Source organism: Rhinatrema bivittatum, chromosome 16 (assembly GCF_901001135.1).
Source record: "Rhinatrema bivittatum chromosome 16, aRhiBiv1.1, whole genome shotgun sequence".
NCBI lineage: Eukaryota > Metazoa > Chordata > Amphibia > Gymnophiona > Rhinatrematidae > Rhinatrema > Rhinatrema bivittatum.
Window position 1 is genome coordinate 73,760,153 of NC_042630.1, and position 22,766 is coordinate 73,782,918.

The 22,766-nt window shown below is 47.0% G+C and overlaps 1 protein-coding gene across 1 annotated transcript in view; it reads left to right on the forward strand.

Annotated features, from left to right (window-relative positions):
• Positions 1 to 22,766, forward strand: part of LOC115078196 (misshapen-like kinase 1) — a 1,532,819-nt gene that overhangs the window by 537,350 nt on the left and 972,703 nt on the right. The window contains 1 exon segment of the mRNA XM_029580940.1: positions 21,758 to 21,836. Within this exon segment, the coding sequence (XP_029436800.1) occupies positions 21,758 to 21,836 (79 nt within the window).

Genomic DNA, 22,766 nt, shown 5'->3' on the forward strand with positions numbered 1-22,766 from the left:
ATCCATCAAGAGCATCAGTGTTTTCTACGATTCTCGATCTTGGACCGTCACTACCAGTTCCGGGCACTACCATTCGGGTTAGCCACTGCACCCCGGACGTTTACCAAAATCATAGTAGTGGTGGCAGCAACACTGAGGAAGGAAGGAATCCGCGTGCACCCTTATCTAGACGATTGGCTGATCAGGGAGAAATCCCCAGAGGAAAGCCACCAGGCAACCAACAGAGTCAAAACTCTACTGGAGAGCCTCGGGTGGGTGGTCAACACAAACAAGAGCTGCCTGCAGCCTTCCCAATCTCTAGAATACTTGGAAGTCCGGTTCAACACCAAACAAGACAAGGTCATCCTGACACCGACAAGGAGATCAAAACTGATGACCCAGTTATGAACTCTATTGAGCGAACCTCGCCCCACAGCTTGGGATTACCTACAAGTCCTCGGCCTCATGGCATCCACACTGGAAGTAGTACCATGGGCACGAGCTCACATGAGACCTCTACAACGCTCACTACTATCACGATGGAATCCACTGTCTCAGAACTACACCATACATCTTCAGCTCCCGGACAGAGTTCGGGCCCAACTACGATGGTGGCTACAAGAAGGCTATCTGAGCCAGAGAATGAGACTATCCTCACCAACCTGGATCGTGCTTATCACAGATGCCAGCCTACGAGGATGGGGAGCACACTGCCAGGAGCTAACCGCCCAAGGACAATGGAACAAAAAAGAGTCGGGATGGAACATCAATCGCCTAGAAGCCCGGGCAGTCAGACTAGCCTGCCTATGGTTCGGTCACAGACTCCGAGACAAAGCGGTCAGAGTAACTTCGGACAACGCCACAACAGTGGCCTACATCAACCGTCAGGGAGGAACCAGAAGCCAACAGGTGTCTCTGGAAATAAGACCCCCTAATGTCATGGGCGGAAGCAAACCTTCCAGAGATCTCGGTGGTCCACATCGCCGGGAAAGACAACGTCGCTGTGGATTACCTTAGCAGAGAAAGTCTAGACCCAGGAGAATGGAGGCTGTCGACCACAGCATTCCAATTGATAGTAAACCGTTGGGGAACACCAACCATGGACCTCCTGGCAAACCGGTCCAACGCCCAAGTGCCCAGCTTCTTCAGCCGCAGGCGGGAACCCCAGTCCCAGGAAATCGATACCCTGGTACAGACCTGGCCACAGGAGACTCTGTTATACGCCTTCCCGCCGTGGCCCCTATTGGGCACAATCATCCACAAGATAGAACACCACAGGGGACCAGTACTTCTAGTGGCCCCGAACTGGCCAAGAAGACTGTGGTACGCAGACATGTGAAGACTGCTGACAGGGAGCCCCCTTCCACTACCTCCACATAGAGACCTGCTCCAACAGGGACCCATCCTGCATGAGGATCCAGCTCGATTTTCTCTTATGGTCTAGCCATTGAGAGGACTCGCCTGAGGAAGAGCGGAATCTCGGGGGCAGTAATTGACACCCTACTCCGAGCACGCAAGTTCTCCACATCCCTAACCTACATAAGGATTTGGAGAGTATTCGAAGCCTGGTGTGAGGACTGCGACATCATACCACCCTCAGTCAAAATTCCTGCGATTTTGGAATTCCTGCAGAACGGCCTACAGAAGGGATTGTCTCTCAGCTCCATCAACGTACAGGTGGTTGCATTGTCATGCTAAGGAACCAAGAGCGAGAGCAGCAGCATAGCCTCTCACCCAGATGTCTCCCACTTTCTGAAAGGAGTCAAGCAGATCCGACCACCCCTAAAGTGGCCAGTGCCTCTTTGGAACCTCAACCTGGTCCTAGATTTCCTAGCAGGAACCTCCTTCAGACCTCTCAGCAGTCTGTCTCTCCAACTATTAACATTGAAGACAGCCTTCCTGCTGGCAGTCTGTTAGGCCCGCCGTATATCTGAGCTACAAGCACTGTCCTGCCGAGAGCCGTTCCTCAGACTCACCCCGGGAACCATCCAGTTACGCACACTTCCATCGTTCCTCCCCAAAGTGGTGTCTCACTTCTATCTCAACCAAACCATCTCGTTACCATCGCCAGAATAGCATAATAATTCGGAAGAGGCTCGAAGTCTACGCCATCTCAATGTCGGCAGACTCCTAGTCCGATTTCTGAAAAGGTCGGAATCCGTATGAAAGATGGACCATCTATTCGTCCTTCACAGCAAGAAGCAAGGGGAAGCGGCCTCGCGAGCAACCATAGCCCGTTGGATCAAAGAAGTCATCAAGACGGCCAACGTAGAAGCAGACAAGCCACCGCCTTTACAAGTCAAGGCCTATTCTACTAGAGCCCAGGCAGTGTCCTGGGCGGAATCCAAGATGCTGTTACCCGCTGAGATCTGCAGGGTGGCGACATGGTCCTCCATCCACACCTTCTCCATGTTTTACTGCCTGGATGTTCAGGCTCGGGAGGACACAGCATTTGCAAGGGCAGTACTAAGTCGGTCACGGGCAGCCTCCCACCCAGTTCGGGAGTAGCTTTTATACATCCCATTGGTCCTGAGTCCATCTGCTATACGCTAGGAAATGGAGAAATTACTTACCTGATAATTTTGTTTTCCTTAGTGTAGACAGATGGACTCAGCATCCCACCCACGGCTGCCGTTACTCATGGAATTCTCGGGTGACATCCCCGAGAGCGAATGATTCATGGGTAAGCCATGTTTTCCTTCAGATAGGACACCCATCTTACCGGGTGTTGACGTTTCTCGGTTGAGGGCACTGGCGGTCTCTGGCTATAACCAATTCAGCCGGTTCAAATTAATTAAGTTAACCAAGTTATAAAGTTAATCAAGTTATTCAAAATATTCAGTCATACATATATCCACAATGCTTTTCGAGGAGAATACTGAAGAGCTGTACTTCCTGCAGGGGTATATGTACTAGGGCTGACATCAGATTGAAATCTGATCCGTCTCCAACTGCTATCAGGAGTACACTATACCCATTGGTCCTGAGTCCATCTGTCTACACTAAGGAAAACAAAATTATCAGGTAATTTCTCCATTAGTGAATGTTAATTGTGTTTTCTATTATCTGGAGCAGTTATAAAAGATTCTCCAGAATCAGGTTTCAGTTGTTAGGTTGGCTTAAATATTATTGGAATATGTAAGGGCTAGGAACATTTTTTTTTTGTGTTGTATTATTGTATTTTCTCCCCCAAGTGGTCTGTATATGGAGGGAGCTAATGTTTCTTTTTCCTCATTCATGTTTTTTGCTTTTATTAGTTATTCTATTTGGTCAATCTGTATGATTATAATGTCTTTTTGCTTGATTTATAATTTTATTTCTCAAAATTAATAAAAATAAAATTGAAAACACAAACTGTGATGCCTTGGATCCTACAACTTGCAATATTTAAAATACTTCATTTGTCCTTTCCTTAGTATTAGCTGTATTAATTTACCCATTATAATGGTAAGACTGACTGGCCGCCTATTACCAGTTTCCTCCCTATTTCCATTTTTATAAAGAAGGATAATATCTCCCTATCTCCAGTCCTCTGTAACCAATCCTGTCTTCTTAGGATAACTGAACATGGCGGTCAGTGGAAAACCTCTCTGATCTCCCTTTAATATCTCAGGATTAATATCCCCATGACTTTTTTTTGCTAGTTCTATGCCAATCTTTTCCTTTATAAAACTAGTGATATCTCCTGCACTACTTCCATTCTTCCATCTCTCTGAGGTCATTTTCCCAGTTCATTCTTTGGTGAATATGGATCAAAAATATTTGTTCATGTTTCTGCTTTTCTTACCTTCCTTTTCACTTCTATCTTACAGTCTCCCCCTCTGTACTTTCTTCTTTCATTGAGACATTTACAGTCCCTTGTAAAAGTCTCCACACCTTTATACATTTTTCGCATTCTGCTCTTTAAAACAAATCAAAATGCATTAATGTAGGAGTTTTTCACTGATTTACTCAACATACTCATATTTTCATTGTGTGAGAACAATTATAGAAATATTCCAAAAGTAATTAAGAACAAAAAAAGAAAGTCTTGATGGTATAAATCTTCACTACTTTTGTCATTGCAAACCCAAATTAGCTCCAGTTAAAAAATAAATTGCCTCAGAGACCCATAATAAGTGTCTAGTCACAGTTGCTGAGCTGATCTGAATACTCCCGGATGAAGAATTGAGTTGTTTTTGTTGTAGGAAGTGGATTTGAAGAAAAGATCAAAACATGCTAAAGAAGGAGCTTCTCAAACTATGAGAATTTTTATTTAAAGGTACAGATTGGGGGAAGGCTATAAGAAAACTTTGTTTGAATCTCCTTTGTCGAGACCATTGTTATAAAATGGAAATAATTTGTCATTAGCAAGATATTGGTGTGATCAGGTCCACCCTTCAAAGGCAGTAGCCATAGGTTAAGGAAACTGCTGCGCAAGATCCCTTTGAGGCCTAGCATTACTTTAAAAGAACTACAGAGGTCTTTGGCTGAGACTGGGGAAAATGTTCATCTGTTTCAAGATTGCTCCACAAACATGCAGGCTGATTCAGTAAAGTCCGCGGGAGAGCGGGCGAACACCCAGGCCACTTGCCTGTGCGCGCGATTCTGTATTTAAATGAGGCCTGGCAATAGAAACAGGCAAAAGGAGGCGCTAGGGACACTAGGGCTTGGCTGCACATTTTGTTTTCTGAATCGCGCGGGAATACCTAATAAGGCCATCAACATGCATTTGCATGTTGAGGGCGCTATTTCCTAGCGTGTAGCAGATGGACTCAAAACAAATGGGTATAGTGTGCTCGTGCTAGCAGTTGGAGACGGATCTGACGTCAGCACGGGTACATATACCCCCACAGGAAGTGAAGCAATTCAGTAATTTCCGTCTCCAAAGCAGTTTGGAGCTACCCACGCTCGCTGAGCGTGTTTTCCAAATTCTATCGACTAAATTCTTAGAAGAAATCTACTGAAGACGAGCCCCGCACTCCTGTGGTGATACCAGGCGGTCACTCACCCAGTTGAGTTTCCCGAGCTGACTTCCGTGGTCCCTCGGAGGTAGGAACCTCGGTCCGGTGGCCGGTTCGCGGCAGGGACCCAGCCCCCGAGTGAGAAGGGCTCAGGTGTGGCTTGGCCCCCGAGCGGTTCGGGCGCGGCTTAGAGGCAGCCTCGGTCCCGGCGTGGACTTGGCCCCCGAGCGGTTCGGGCGCGGCCTAGAAGCAGCGGGTGCACTTCCTTAAGCGCGGCGGTGAAGGTATTCACCTCTCCCCCCGCAGCCGGAGACCGCCCGGGTCGCAGCCGGGAAGCGCCGAAGACAAGGTAAGGCGTACATATTTACTTGGTCTCCGAGGAAGTGTGGACTGATTGGGCCTGCCTACGGGCCGCCCGCCTGGGAGGTCGCCATTTTTGCCTGCCTACTTCTCTTTTCTGTTAAGCGCTTTTTGCTTGCTAAACGCACGTTGTTAGCGCACGCGATAGGCGCATGTCGTTAGCACGCCCTACTAGGATATGCACACATATGCTAAGACGCCCATTATAGGCGCACATTTGTGAGACGCCCGTTTATAGGCACACTGTTTATAAGACGCCCGCTATAGGCGCACGTTTATAAGACGTCAGTTATAGGCGCACATTTATAAGATGCCCGTGTATAGGCGCACATTTATAAGACGCCTGTTTATAGGCGCATTGTTTCTAAGATGCCAGTTTATAGGCGCATGCTGTTGAGCGCCCGTGTTAGGCGCACATCGTAGGACGACACCGCATTTAAGGCAAATGGAGCATAAGAATGCCTCTGCGTCCACAGAGCCAGTACCCCCAGAATCAGGCATGAACGCTCTAAGCCTCTGCTCAGCATGCAACCTTAGAGCCACACAGAGCGAGGAAGCAGACTCACTATGTGCCCAATGTGAGGAAGCCATGGCAGTTCCAGGACAAGACCGGTCCCAGCCCAGTGGTTCTTTGGGGACCACACCGGACTTCGCAGGCTGCGGCGAGCAGCCAGTGAATCCGAGAGACCTGGTACCCCTGCGGCCAGATCTGGCTTTGCTTTCCTAGGTGGAGTTATTCAGGGGGATCCACGCCTTTGTCCAGATGCAGTCTGCTCCTCGGATGGGTCTTTCCGTCCTGTTTGATCCGGCCCCTGGACCCTCGAGACCTAGGCGCAGCCACTCACCACCCGACAGCCCCAATCATGGGGATTCGGATTATTCACAGGTAAGTGAGGAGCCCCCCGAGGAGAACGGACTTCCCTCGGAGATAGAACCATATCGGACCATGAGACGCTTCTTTCGGAGAGAAGATCTGCCGGGCCTGGTCTCACAATGCTTATCGGAGCTGGCCATTCCGGGCCAGGACCCCACAGGGGTCCTTGTACAGAACCCTCTGCTAGAGGGCCTGCGCCAAACGGCTCACCACTTTCCCCTCCTACAAGCAGCACAGCAGCTAATCGAGCTGGAATGGAAGGCCCCAGAGGCCTCATTCAAAGGGGGTCGGGCCTTGTCTGGCATGTACCCTCTAGATCCGACATCCAAGGAATTGCTGGCGTGCCCCAGGGTAGACGCCATAATTAATGCAATCGTGAAACGCACCACCATTCCGGTGGAGGGGGGAGTGGCTCTCAAGGATGCTCATGACCGACGCATGGACACCATTCTGAAACAAGCCTTTGAGGTAGCAGCCATGTCTCTTCGAATCGCGACTTGCTGCACCGTGGTGACGCGCTCCTGTTTATCACAGGCAAGAAACAAAACCCCGGGAGAAGACATGGAATCGGCTCTCGCATTTCTCACAGACGCAGCCTCTGACCTCGTCCGTACGGCAGCCAAGGGAGTGTCCTCCTCAGTGGCAGCCGGAAGACAGCTTTGGCTACGCAATTGGGTGGCCGACTCGTCCTCCAAGACTCGACTCACAAGAATGCCCTTTAAGGGTTCCCTACTGTTCGGAAGCGACCTTGAGAATTGGGCTACTAAATGGGGTGCCTCTCTGTTACCCCGTCTACCAGAAGACAGGTCAAGGAGGAGCCAGCATGCCGTTTCCAGACCGTCCAGAGGTAGAAACTCGCAGCGCTTCAACCCTTACAGGTCTCACTATCAAGCACCTCATTCTCAGGCCAGGAATCAGCCCTTTCGGCCTAAGCACACCAAGAAGAGAACCGGCCCGGGTTCTGGCCCCGGCCGTAACCCACAATGACAATCAGCCGACCCATCAGAGGGTAGCAGCCATAGGGGGCATGCTAACCCTCTTCTACCACAGGTGGGTCGAGATCACTTCGGACCAGTGGGTCCTCGCCATCATCCGGGAAGGATATTACCTGGATTTCTTTCGGCTTCCGCCGAACAAGTTTGTGGAATCTCCTTGTTCGCCACTCAAGACAGTGGCACTAGAAGTGACCTTACAGAGGCTCCTGGCCCTAAAAGCCATAATCCCAGTACCTGCGGAAAAGGTAACTTCTGGGCATTATTCCATTTATTTCATAGTACCCAAGAAGGAGAGCACTTTCAGGCCCGTCCTGGACCTCAAATCAGTCAATCGACACCTACAGGTCCCCAGCTTTCGCATGGAATCTCTATGGTTGGTCAAGAATTCGGTACAGCCAGGGGAGTTTCTCACCTCCCTAGATCTGTCGGAAGCCTACCTGCATATCCCAATCCATCGGGATCACCAGCGCTATTTACGCTTCAAAGTCCTAAATCAGCACTTCCAGTTCCGGGCTTTACCCTTCGGGCTAGCCACCAAGGTAATAGTAGTAGTGGCAGCGGCACTAAGGAAGGAAGGAATCCTCGTCCATCCCTACCTGGACGATTGGCTGATCAGGGCAAAGTCACCGGAGGAGAGTCACCGGGCAACCAACAGAGTTATAGCTCTTCTGGAAAGCCTAGGATGGGTAATCAACATAAAGAAGAGTTCCCTACAGCCATCCAAGTTGCTGGAATACCTAGGGGTCCAATTCGACACCCAAGCAGACAAGGCCAGCCTGACCTCCAAGAGAAAGTCAAAACTCCGGAATCATCTGCAGGTCCTGCTGAGTGCCAGCCAGCCCACAGCTCGGGATTATCTACAAGTCCTCGGCCTCATGGCATCCACTCTGGAGGTGGTGCCATCGGCGCGGGCTCATATCAGACCATTGCAACGCGCCCTTCTATCTCGATGGAGTCCACGATCACAGGACTACACAATACACCTGCCTCTACCAGCCAGCGTACGGATTCAACTACGCTGGTGGTTACGGCCCGGCCACTTGAGCCGGGGGTCAAGAATGTCCTCCCCAACCAGGATTCTGCTCACCACAGATGCCAGCTTGAACGGATGGGGAGCGCACTGCGAGGAGCTCACCGCCCAAGGACGGTGGACCAGAGAAGAGTCAAGGTGGAATATCAACCGACTAGAGGCGCGGGCAGTCAGGCTAGCATGCCTGCGATTTGCCCACAGACTTCGCAACAGAGCGGTCAGAGTGATGTCAGACAGCGCCACCACAGTGGCATACATCAATCGACAGGGCGGCACCAGCAGCCAACAAGTGTCCCTGGAAATAACTCCCCTGATGATTTGGGCAGAAGCCAATCTTCAGGACATCTCCGCCGTACACATCGCCGGGAAGGACAACACTACGGCAGACTTCCTCAGCAGAGAAAGCCTGAACCCGGGAGAATGGCAGCTGTCACCCACAGCCTTTCCGATGATTGTAGATCACTGGGGGACGCCAGCCATGGACCTATTAGCAGACATAGAAACATAGAAATGACGGCAGAAGAAGACCAAATGACCTATCTAGTCTGCCCAGCAAGCTATGCACTTTATCCATTTTTCTTTTCCCTTTTTCTCTCTCCCACCTGTTATTATTGGCTTCCAGTACCCTCAAGCCCTAATTCCCCTCCACCCCACCACCAATGTAGAGAGCAGCGCCATATCTGCATCCAAGTGACATCCAGCTCAATTAGGGGTAGCAACCGCTGTAACAAGCAGGCCACACCCTTGCCCCATACTCTTACCCACCCCTGTTTTTAATTTTTTGTTTGTTTTTTAATTTTTTTTTGGAGATAGCAGCCCTCCATCCTTCCGCTCCGTGAAGGTGGAACACTAACTACTGGCCACTGGCATCCCGCTCCGTGAATGCCTCTGTGGCTACTGCCGCTCCGTGCAGTGTTTGAATGCCTCTGTGGCTACTGCCACTCCGTGCAGTGTTTTGCTGCCTCCACTTTATTCACGCCCTCTAGACTTGATGGATACACAGTGTTTATCCCACGCCCCTTTGAAGTCGTTCACAGTTTTAGACTTCACCACTTCCTCCGGAAGGGCAGACAGGTCCAATGCTCAAGTTCCTAGAAATTTCAGCCGCAGGCGGCATCCCTGAGCTCGGGGGATCGATGCCCTGGTACAGCCGTGGCCTCAGGGGGTCCTGCTATATGCATTTCCTTCATGGCCCCTGTTGGGCACCATTATACACAGGATTCAGCGACACAGAGGACTAGTACTTCTAGTGGCCCCGGACTGGCCAAGAAGACCCTGGTACGCAGACATGAGAAGACTACTGGCAGGGAATCCTCTACCTCTGCCTCCAAATCGGGACCTGCTATGGCAGGGCCCCATTCTCCACGAGGATCCAGCTCAATTCTCTCTTACGGTCTGGCCATTGAGAGGGCTAGACTGAAGAAAAGAGGATACTCGGAGCCGGTGATAGATACACTCCTCCGAGCACGCAAGTTCTCCACATCACTAACTTATATCAGGATCTGGAGGATTTTTGAAGACTGGTGCGATTCTCACAGCACCAATTCGCATACTGCAACGATTCCTATCATTTTGGACTTCCTGCAGGATGGACTTCAGAAGGGTTTGTCCCTCAGCTCCATCAAGGTTCAGGTAAGCAGCACTGTCTTGCTACGGTCCCAGGAGTGATGGCACTACCATTGCCAAGCACCCAGACGTTTCACGTTTCCTGAAAGGAGTCAAACACATTTGCCCGCCACTGAAGTGGCCAGTGCCCTTGTGGAACCTCAACCTAGTGTTGGAATTTCTAGCGGGATCAGCCTTCAGGTCCCTTCGATGCCTGTCTCTTCGTCTATTGACCTTAAAGATGGTGTTCTTGCTGGCTGTGTGTTCAGCACGCCCCATCTCAGAGCTACAAGCACTATCCTGTCGTGATCCATTCCTCAGAATTACTCCAGAGGCTATCCATCTTCGTACAGTTCCTTCCTTTTTACCCAAAGTGGTCTCTCACTTTCACCTCAACCAAACCATATCCTTGCCTACCACGGAAGGTTTGAAGAAATCGGAAGAAGGTCGAATACTACGTCATCTTGACATCAGCAGACTACTGTCCAGATACCTGGAAATGTCAGAAGCAGTACGAAAGATGGACCACCTGTTCGTCCTTCACAGCGGGCAGAAGCAAGGGGAAGCAGCCTCCCGGCCAACCATCGCCCGCTGGATTAAAGAAGTTATCAAGGCAGCCTACGTAGAGGCAGGAAAACCACCACCTCTACAGGTCAAGGCTCATTCTACCAGAGCGCAATCGGCCTCTTGGGCAGAAACTAAGATGCTGTCGCCTGCAGAGATATGTAAAGTGGCGACGTGGTCCTCCCTCAATACCTTCTCCAGATTCTATCGTCTGGACGTCCAGGCCAGGGAGGACACAGCATTTGCGAGGGCAATCCTACACGGTCCTCGTGCAGCCTCCCGCTCAGTCCGGGAGTAGCTTTTGTACATCCCATTTGTTTTGAGTCCATCTGCTACACGCTAGAAAATGTTGAGATTACTTACCTGATAATCTCCTTTTCCTTAGTGTATGCAGATGGACTCAGCATCCCGCCCGGCTGCCGGTATACATGGAGATTCGCCGACTCACGGTAAGCCATGTTATGCTTATAAAAGGGCTTCCACCCTGCCGGGTGTCGATGCCTTCCGGTTGAGAACACTGGCGGTCTCCAGCTACCATCAATTGGTCAGGGTAATCCTGTTGATTAATCGATCGGTCAGTACACATATAGCTATAACAGCTTTGCAAGGAAGATTACTGAATTGCTTCACTTCCTGGGGGGGTATATGTACCCGTGCTGACGTCAGATCCGTCTCCAACTGCTAGCACGAGCACACTATACCCATTTGTTTTGAGTCCATCTGCATACACTAAGGAAAAGGAGATTATCAGGTAAGTAATCTCAACATTTTAGAACCAGTTGCATTGTTTATAGACAGGTTTCTACAACCATATGTCACACAAATACAGTCTTATGTCAAAGACACTTCACATTTTTTGACTCTAATTAAGTCACTGGTTATCAATCAAGATAATTACACCATGGTTACCATGGATATTAACTCTTTATACACCAACATACCACAACATAAAGCTTTGCAAACAGTTACACAAACCCTCAATCAACGGACAATTCCCCACAGAATTTGAAACAATTTGTTGATTGAATTGACAGAAATTGTATTGTTCCAAAATTATTTCTGGTTTGGTCAAGAATGTTTCCATCAAATCCATGGCATACCCATGGGGTCACCCTTAGCACCTGCCGTAGCCAACCTATATGTGGCAGAGTTCGAGGAGAGCCATATAAGACCATCAGAATGGTGGGGAGATATTGTCTGTTGGTTGAGATTTATTGATGATATTTTTTTCATTTGAATTGGGACAGATCAACGACTCCAAAAATTTCTCACATGGATAAACACTGTGGATAGTCACTTGCAATTCACAGCCCAATTTTCATCATGCAGCATTACATTTTTGGACGTAAGGATCACAAAGATCGGGAACACTCTGAATACCACTGTGTATCGGAAGGATACGGATCGAAACAACCTGTTAAGGTTCTCTAGCCATCATGCACACAATTTTAAAACGGGTTTACCAGTGAGCCAATTTTTCAGGATTAGGAGGATTTGCTCCACAAATGAGGAATATGAAGCACAAGCCAATATCCTGAAAGAAAGATTCAAGGCAAGGGGATACCCGTTTAAGGCCATCCAGAAAGCATACAAAAGAGCCAAGTTCAGTGACCGGCAACAACTATTGGTCTATCGACCAAAAAAGGAACTTGACCGCTTGGTATGTGTTTTGCAACAATCTACGGCCACAGGAGCAATTATAACAGCTATCAAGAAACACTGGCAGATTTTGGCTTTACAAGAAGAATTTGCAGAAATCCCCATGTTTGCTATTTCTAGGGGTAGAAACATCCAAGACATGCTGGTGCACTCACAACTAGCGCAAGAAAATTCCACAGAAGTCATTACAGGCCATCAAACATGTGGACACTGCAGTTGGTGCTCCCAGTGCATTGTAGGAATAGAATGGACTGATCCAGTTACACAATATAAAGTATGGCGTAAGAGCAACACAGACTGTAATTCACACAATGTAATTTATGCAATAGTGTGTCCCTGTCCAAAACTGTACATCGGCCGCACCACGCGGCTGGTTCGAATTCGATTGAGTGAGCATAAATCCCGGTATACCACTGCTAAGTTGACAGCCCCCATGGTGCAGCACTTAACATTAGCATCTCATGATATACGGGAACTTAAATGGACAGTGCTTGAACAAGTGTCCACCCCACAGCGGGGTGGCGATTTAAGAGCTCGATTAAACCATCGAGAATTATTTTGGATTTATATTTTAAAATCTTCCAACCCGAGGGGCATGAATGATGAACTGAATTTTATTTATTTTTTATTTAGCATTTTTCTATACCGACTCTCCAATAACAGAATTATTGATCAATTCTGTTTACATTCTAAACAATAACAATGACAAGTAAATGTCTTACAGTGAACAGGTCGAATTAACTTGGATTAAGATATATGGGGTTAATAACATAATTAAAAAGGTACAGGTGCCTAATGTAGTCTAGATAAACAGGTGGTAGTATAATGATATTAGATATTAGACTGCCAAAGAATATGTGATTTCTAGAGAAGGTCTATATAGTTCTCTAGCGTGTTCCCACGGAGGGGATCATTGGCAGGGATATTCCGTAAGTTGATGTTATGGGAAAGCTTGGTTGAATAACCAAGTCTTGAGTCGTTTTTTAAATGTAGTGGAGCATTGCACTGATCCTGAGATCTGACGGGAGAGTGTTCCAGATTTTAGGACCAGCTGTGGAGAAAGCTCTTTTACTTAATGCTGACTTCATCGGTGGGATTTGAAGGTTGTTTTTGTAGGCTTGTCTCACTGGTCTGGTAGAGGTGTGGAGTTGGAGAGGGAATTTGAGCTCGAGTGGTGCCAGGTTGTGTAGTGCCTGGCACCACTCGAGCTCAAATTCCCTCTCCAACTTTGTCGTCAATTTGTCGTCAATTGCTTTATGATTGCATTACTCATTCTCCAAGCAAAAACAGACCTGGTAGTTTTCAAACAGGTCCGATAAACATGTGATATTTACAAGGAGTGTAAGTTGGTAGTTCTCCATCAAGTCCGTGCATAGCAGATGTAGAGGAATAACACTATTGGTTGGACTAGCAAATGAAAACACTTCCTATAGGAGGACAACAAAAGTAACTCTGATTGGCCACATTAGGATACAATCCACCCCATAAAACAAGAGCTTGCACAGCCCATGTTCAGTTGACATCCGGTCTGCTACCAGCAAGGACTACTATCAGCAAAGTCTCTCAACCAATGGAGTAGACATACAAGGAAATCGGAGCGGGGCACCGCGTCAAGAAGGCAAGCGACTTAAAAATGGAGAAGCCTCTTCAGACATTTAAGGAAAGCAACTTAAGGAAAGTAATATTTACATTTTTAAAATTTTGATTTTGTTTTCAACAGCGGGTTTAAACATCACTCGCCGGAACATCCCCTGAGGAAGGACGCATCCGTGTCCGAAACATGTACATGTTGGGATATTGACAACTTGTGAGATCTGATATACAGTAATAAGAATAGAGTTAGTTCTCAACAAGAGAAGGATCAGAGATCATAGTTGATAGAATATCAACGGTGGTGCCGTGGTATTTGAAAACAACAAAGAACAATCTGCATCTAGTTTCGTTATTTTGCACTGGATGTCATTGTGTAATTCTAAACACAATAAAAATTATCGAAGTTTTTTAAAACACAATATTTGCATTGAAAGACACAAAAAAACGGAGGAGGTTGGCGGTTCTATGATTATAACATGCCAAATGAGGCAGGGTTGCCTACACAATTATATGAGACCCTTCCAACCCCTCTACAAAATTTTTTTTTTCTTATTATGTTCAATAAAGAGAATTCCACAGTTTGTGTAGGTGTATAAAAATTTAAAAAAACATTTAAAAACAACAAAAGCTCTGCAATAGTATACACACAAACGTTTTTCACAGTGAGTGAACCTTTTTCTTCCTTTCTGATTTTTTGGATTTTTTTGTATTGGGCCAACTTAACATGACATTTACAAGGGAATCTCTGTTGAAAATTAGCCCCCAATGTTAACATAAACTGTCATTTTTGAAGAAATAATTTCACAGCAAATCCATAAATTCTCTAAAGTAATAGTGAAGATTTGAGTCTTAACAGGCATATTAGATGCCTTAATCATAGTCTTGGGCTTGGCCCAAAAGGGGTACTCAAGCCAAGAACCACTTTCAAAGGCAGCACCTAGTCCAACTACAGCTAAAAGCCCTTGTCCATTTTAGAAGACTGCTTTCTCATCCAGGACAGTAAAAATCTCCACGTCAGAGAGGTTTAGTGTCAGGGCTGAGAGAGATGTTGACCTCAAGAGGGAACAGGGTAATTCCCCATCAAGTTCACTACTCCTGACCCAAACATTACATCCAGAAAAAAAGTGTTTAACCTAGTCTGGAGAGTCGGTATTGGGGTTGCAGCAGTAGCTGGAGTCAAGCTTACAACCCATTTCCTCCTCTTACCCACACAGGCTAATCAACTGGCAAAAATGTGAGTGGAGGGGTGCACCCTTTTGGTGCATGTCTTTCGTGCACTGCTGTAGCATGCCACCTTTTGAGATCTTATGGGGTGCTCTAGATTGACATCATGGCAAAATGGTAAAGGTACTGCATTTCTCCTTCTCCTCAAAAAAACCCAGAGCTCCCCAGTGCAGTTTGATTTGTACTTTTTAGACAGCAGAATGTGAAAAGTATACAAGGGTGTGAAGAGTTTTAAAGGCACAGTATTAGTCTCTTCAGTTTGATTTATATTCTTAACTATTTTTAATTGTGCTTACCACTTTGCTGCTGTGATTTTCATCAGCTTTTCATCTTTATTTGCTTTCCTAAAATATAGATTTGTTGCTCTAACTGCATCTCGTTAGTTTAACCCACTGTTCTTGTACTTCACAAAGATATTTCCGTTTTGTCAGCATCAACATACTCCTTCATTACAGCAAATGTGATACACTGAAATCCAGGACTCTGACCTTTGTGCTACACCTTGCTGTCTTTGCTCTTTCATTAAACCTTGTTATCTAATGGATACTGGAGCTTAGGTGACCACTTACTTGAATATTAAAATCACTTTACCCATTTGTGAGTACCAGGTCCAATATTCCCCCTCTCCCATGTGGGTTTGGTGACCATGTTTGAGGAGCTCTCCTTCAAGGAAACCCATGATCTCTCTACTTCTGATTCTGCAGAAGGGAATGCTTCAGTTATTTTGCAGATTAATATTTTTCACTAGCAACATTTCCCCCTGTATTACAATCTTGGGGATTTCATGTTCAGAAATATGCTAGAGAGCTGAAGTTTTCACTAGTGCTCAAAGGCAAGTGGATACTGGGATGAGGAAAATCCTTAGGTACTCTACTAAAACATAGACTGATAATACATGAGGCGATATCCAAAAACAAAAAAATGGAGCAAGAGAAATTGCACTCCAAATTATAATTATCCACACATCAAAGGAGATGCAAAATAATAAATAAGGACCAAAAACATAGGAGGATTTGTAATGCAGAATTATTTCAAATTTATTTTTAACACTCGTTTAATTTGGCAACTCCATTGCTTATCCATCAAAAATATAAAGTTCTCGACTGGGTCGCCCGACACGGACCCCATGTTTCGCCAGAAGGCTGCGTCAGGAGGGACAGTAGACAGTATATATTTCAACAACTGAAATATGAGCACAAGAAATAAGCTTAAGAGAACTTTAAACCAAAAGGACCAAAATAGTACATGGTATACCGTAAAAATATTTTGCCAATAAATATACCTTATGTAAAGAGTCACTTTTCAATAGCTTTTGTTTACCCCTCAAGCTCGATCATCAGATGGATGTATAAATTGCATCTTGCCTTTTTCAACCCACGCAAGGGACATTACATCTCTAAAGAAGACCCTGGAGAAGGACCATCTCTACACAACAAGAAACTGGAGGGAAGCGGAACAGAGGAAAATCCATTTACAGTAGATAATGTATGGGAAGAGCTAAAGAATCTGAAAGTGGACAAAGCCATGGGGCCTGATGGGATTCATCCAAGGATACTGAGGGAGCTCAGAGATGTGCTGGCGGGACCGCTGTGTGACCTGTTCAATAGATCCCTAGAAACGGGAGTGGTGCTGAGTGATTGGAGAAGAGCGGTGATGGTCCCGCTTCACAAGAGTGGGAACAGAGAGGAGGCTGGTAACTACAGACCGGTTAGCCTCACTTCGGTGGTGGGAAAAGTAATGGAGTCACTGTTGAAAGAGAGAATAGTGAACTATCTACAGTCGGGAGAATTGATGGACCAGAGGCAGCATGGATTCACCAAAGGAAGATCCTGTCAGACAAATCTGATTGACTTTTTTGACTGGGTAACCAAGGAATTGGATCGAGGAAGAGCGCTCGATATCATATACTTGGATTTCAGCAAAGCTTTTGATACGGTTCCGCACAGGAGACTGGTGAATAAAACGAGAAGCTTGGGAGTGAGTGCCGAGGTGGTGACCTGGATTGCAAATTGGTTGACGGACAGAAGACAATGTGTGATGGTAAATGGAACCTTCTCTGAAGAGAGAGCGGTTTTAAGTGGTGTACCGCAAGGATCGGTGTTGGGACCGGTCCTGTTCAATATCTTTGTGAGCGACATTGCGGACTGGATAGAAGGTAAGGTTTGTCTTTTTGCGGATGACACTAAGATCTGCAACAGAGTGGACACGCCGGAAGGAGTGGAGAGAATGAGACGGGATCTAAGGAAACTGGAAGAGTGGTCGAAGATATGGCAGCTGAGATTCAATGCCAAGAAGTGCAAAGTCATGCATATGGGGAGTGGAAATCCGAATGAACTGTATTCGATGGGGGGGGAAAGGCTGATGTGCACGGAGCAGGAGAGGGACCTTGGGGTGATGGTGTCTAATGATCTGAAGTCGGCGAAACAATGCGACAAGGCGATAGCTAAAGCCAGAAGAATGCTGGGCTGCATAGAGAGAGGAATATCGAGTAAGAAAAGGGAAGTGATTATTCCCTTGTACAGGTCCTTGGTGAGGCCTCACCTGGAGTACTGTGTTCAGTTCTGGAGACCGTATCTTCAAAAAGACAAAGACAAGATGGAGGCGGTACAGAGAAGGGCGACCAGGAAGGTGGAGGATCTTCATCGGATGACGTATGAGGAGAGATTGAAGAATCTAAATATGTACACCCTGGAGGAAAGGAGGAGCAGAGGTGATATGATACAGACTTTCAGATACTTGAAAGGTGTTAATGATCAAAAGACAACGACAAACCTTTTCCGTAGGAAAAAAATCAGCAGAACCAGGGGTCACGATTTGAAGCTCCAGGGAGGAAGATTCAGAACCAATGTCAGGAAGTATTTCTTCACGGAGAGGGTGGTGGATGCCTGGAATGCCCTTCCGGAGGATGTGGTGAAGACCAGAACTGTGAAAGACTTCAAAGGGGCGTGGGATAAACACTGTGGATCCATAAAGTCAAGAGGCCGCCAATGAAGAGTGGGTGACCCGCCAGAATGATGGCTACTGCCTGGAGTCAATACCCTTATTAAATAAACATACACATGCTTACTGTGACTCCAACATCGCTCTAAGCTTCAACAGCAAGAGGAAATGTGGAAAAAAGGATTCACACTCACAAAGAGGGGAGTAGCTGGCTTGTTACGGCGGTTACTACCCCAAATCAAATAAGCCTGATACTTCACTTTCAATGCATATACAGCATAGTTCTCTGATTCAACGGCAGGGGAGAAGAAATACTGATACTTCACACATCCAGCAGAGCTCTCTGCTTCAACGGCAGGGGAGAAGAAAAGAGGGTTCGCACTCACAAAGCGGGGAGTAGCTGGCTTGTTACGGCGGTTACTACCCCAAACCAAATGTGCCTGATACTTCACTTTCGATGCACATCCAGCATGGCTCTCTGCTTCAACAGCATGGGAGAAGACTGATACTTCACGCATATCCAGCATAGCTCCCTGCTTCAACGGCAGGGGAGAAGAAAAACAACCAATAAGGGCTGTATAACATAGTCTGGGTAAAACAAATAAGCATGGGTGTAGCTTGCTTATTGCGGCGGCTACTACCCCTAACTAATCAAGCTAGATATTTCACTTGGATGCAGCTCCATCACTGCTCTTAAAGATGGGGGTGGAAGGGAAATAGAACCAAGAGCTAAGAGAAACAGATAAGTATGAGAGAAAAAATGTGTGAAGCTTGCTGGGCAGACTGGATGGGCCATTTGGTCTTCTTCTGCCGTCATTTCTATGTTTCTATAAGTTGATATTGGTAGGTTTTAGCCCCACATAAGATCTTTGACTGCCCTTTGAGATTTTTTTTTTGTCAGGGTAGAAACCTCAGGGATATTTTGGTTCATTCACAGCTTAGTAATCCTGCATTGTCTGATTCCTTACATTTTTCTGGTCACCTACCGTGCGGACATTGTTCTGTCTGTCCTCATGTCTTACCTATGGTAACATTTGAACTTCCGGTCTCTCATGAACAGTATCGGTTGAACATTTCTACTACATGCCAATCTAAGGGAGTGAGCTATGTAATTACCTGCTCATGCCCTAAACTATTTGTAGGAAAAACTATCCGTCCAGTCTGCACACGTATCATTGAACATCGGTCGAGTATTAGAACTGGTTGTGAAACAGCTCCTTTAGTTTCCCATTGGTTAGCTTCAGCACACTCTGAAGCGGACCTAAAGCGGCTATGGTGCAGCCTCCCACCATTGCTCCTCCCAGGTATCTACTAGTGTGTGTGCGTGTGCAACCCACATTTTTGTACCACCCTTGGCGCGAACCATGAGGGTGTTCCTTCATTTTGACGTCATGCCATCCGGGTATATTAGCTTCACTAATTTGCTAGCTCCCTGACAGGTCTATCCAGTACCGAGCGGTAGGAAGAGCTGCGTTAGTGCCCAGGGCACCTGCGGTTGCCGCACGCACAGTGCAGCTCACCTACCGCTCGATCCTGAACAGTAATTTTATGCAAATGAAAACCGCGTCTAAGAAGGGTCCGTGAAGCCTTAGGCCCGCGCAACCCATTTTACTGGATAGAGCGCCTATACAGTATCCTGGGTGCGCGGGCCTAATGCTTCACGCCACGCTGGTATCTGTCATTTGAAATGACAGATACCTCTCCCCTCTTCCCGAAGCAAAAAAAAAAAAAAGCGAAAAAACGTAAAAACAAAAAGTAAGTCGCTTCGCCGCTTCACTGTCAGTCTCTTCTTCCCTCCTCCCGGAGCAAGGCTGCTTTTCGCGCCCTGCTCCGGGAGGAGGGGAGAAGAGACTGACAGCGGCGAAGCAACTTACTTTTTGCAACCCCCGATCGGAGCTCTCCTGCCTCCCGCTGGCGACTTACTTTTTTAGCAGCCGTCCGGCCATCTGGAAGAAGGTATCGTGGCCTCCCGGGGAAGATGGATGCCAGCACGGGGGAAAGCGGCCCCTGTGCATGCAAATGGCTGCTCAAGACGTGACGTCACGACGTTTGGCGTCACGGCATGTGACGTCACGTCTTGAGCAGCCAATTGCATGCACAGGGGCCGCTTTCCCCCGTGCTGGCATCCATCTTCCCCGGGAGGCAGGAGGAGGCAGGGGAGCCACGATACCTTCTTCCAGATGGCCGGACGGCTGCAAAAAAAGTAAGTCGCCAGCGGGAGGCAGGAGAGCTCCGATCGGGGATGCAAAAAGTAAGTTGCTTCGCCGCTGTCAGTGTCTCTTCTCCCCTCCTCCCGGAGCAGGGCGCGAAAAGCAGCCTTGCTCCGGGAGGAGGGAAGAAGAGACTGACAGTGAAGCGGCGAAGCGACTTACTTTTTGCTTTTAAGTTTTTTTCGCTTTTTTTTTTTTTTTTTGCGCTTCGGGAGGAGGGGAGAGGACTGGGGCTGCCCCGGAGACTGGCACCCATGATCGCGGCCGGGGCAGGTGAGCGGGGGCTGGGGGAAAGCTTGCCACCTACCCTTACCCCTGCCTCTACCGCAGGGGTAAGGGTAGGCGGTAAGTTAGCAGGTTAAACGCGCGACAAAACGGCAGGGAAAGATAGCGATAGTCGGGGCGCGGGTTACGGGATGCTAGGGAATAGCTAATTTGCTCGTTTGCATGCAATATACATGCCGCGTGCGGAAGGGGTTGGCCGGGGATTTTAGGACGCGGTAGGAGTAGGTTAAAGTGGATTCGGGATCGCAGGAAGGGATAACGCGGCCGGAAAGTGAGTAGAACGCGGCTTAGGAGCAGGGTAAACGCGGCCGCACTTTACAGGATAGACCTGTGAGTTAGCAAGGACTCGAATCCGTTCTTGTCTACGCTACTCTGCCACTACCATGCTGCTGCAGGAAGCTCTCTCTCTCTGCCCTTCGGGGTATATGCTAACCTGGGTACTCGCTCCTCGGGGGCCCTCTGCTTTATTTCAGGTGCCTTTCAGGGAACAGGTACTCGCTCCTCGAGGGCCTGTTCTCCCTGCCTTGGTGCTTGTATCTTCTACAACATACCTGGTGGAATTGCATATCAACAGGCAACACCTAGTGAGTACTCTAACTCTGTCTATCTCATCCACAGTATCTCCTCGCTGGGAGACCTGCTGCGGAACCTCCTGACATCATCAAGGAGAGAAGGGCTCCCTCTGCCGAGGTCCCTGAGGCTGCAGCTACTGGACTGCCTCACTACTGCCACCTCTGGTGGTTCTCTTCAAGCTGTCTAATAAAAGAACTCTTGTGTTTGTGTAGTACGAGTCTAGCCCAGTGCTGTGGCTCCTCACGGGGCTCCTCCCCGTGGGCGTGGTCACCTCCACAGCACCCAAGAAACCACCAAACACACATAACCATAACATCTTGCCTATTGAAATGTGACTCTATACATAAGGTATGTTTATCAGCGAAATATTTTTACGGTATACCATGTACTATTTTGGTCCTTTTGGTTTAAAGTTCTGTTAAGCTTATTTCTTGTGTTCATATTTCAGTTGTTGAAATATATACTGTCTACTGTCCTTCCCGATGCAGCCTTCTGGCGAAACACGGGGTCTGTGTCGGGGGACTCAGTCGAGAACTGTATATTTTTGATGGATAAGCAATGGAGTTGCCAAATTAGAGTGTTAAAAATAAATTTGAAATAATTCTGCATTACAAATCCTCCTATGTTTTCGGACCTTATTTATTATTTTGCATCTCCTTTGATGTGTGGATAATACCTGAGGAGATGCCAGAAAAATGAAGGGAATGACGGGTTCAAAATGATAGAACGGACTCTAGAAAAATAGAGCTGGGTGTTGGCCTGCTGAGCTGGACATTCTTTTGACACCTGGGAAGGGTATGGAGTTAAGTGGAGGGTCTTGGCTGTAGGATTGTGAATATAGATGTGTTAGTGTAGGTGTGGTTGTGGCAAGTGTGTTTATGCTGCTCTTCAGAGTAACCATCTCTGCTTGTCTTTTCTTGCAGCACTGTGTGACATGCACCCAATGAGAGCCTTGTTCCTCATCCCTAGGAACCCTCCTCCGAAGCTGAAATCCAAGAAATGGTATAGTGTCCAGCAGGGTTGTTTTATATGCCAGCATGGGACTAGTATCATATACACATGGTTAGGGAAGACTGCCCCATATGCTGCAGGGAACAGTAACTTAAATCAATTAGTAACTCTTCCCATTGGTTTTGCAAATCTCACTTGTCATTGTGCTGCATGGGGGCTTATTACTGGACTGAATGTAGGGTTTAGAAATTGATTTCTGCACCTAACAGATAATGGTCTAACATGCAGTACCACAGACCAAATCATGTAAGACCAGTAATATCTGAAACAAATATATTTATTTTATTATTTATTTAAAATCTTTTCTATACCGTCATTAAGTTATATACCATCACAACGGTTTACATACAGGCACATAAATTAAAATTGTTAAATGTGTATAGTAGTACATTCTAAGAAGTGCCAATAGATACAGTTGCATCATGTCGTAAAAAATGTTATTTGTTGAATGAGGTAAATCTTGACCATATATACATGTAATTTACTTATTTACAGGTATAATTCTCGTGCTCTGTTTAATTCTATTAAGTTAGCCGTGAGATAAACTAGTAAGTTACTACAATGCCATGTTAAGAACAGTGCTGTGTGCTGGTGATCTTCTGCCTGATCCTGCCATCTTTCTTTTCTCCTTTCTCTTTGTAAAAAGCTTGTTTAAAAAGCCAGGTTTTTAAACTCTTTTTGAAGGTTTTGAGGTCTTTTTGTAAACTGACCTCTAGCTGCATTGTGTTCCACAGTGTAGGGCCTGCTAATGATAATGCCCTTTCTCTAACTTGGGTTAGTCGTGCTGTCCTAACTGAAGGAATGGTTAGGAGCGCTTTGTTGGCTGATCTCAGGTTTCTGTGTGGGACATGTACCCATAGTGCTATAAGGTGAATGATATTCTGCGAGGACAAGCAGGATAGTAGCCCTCAAAAGTAGGTG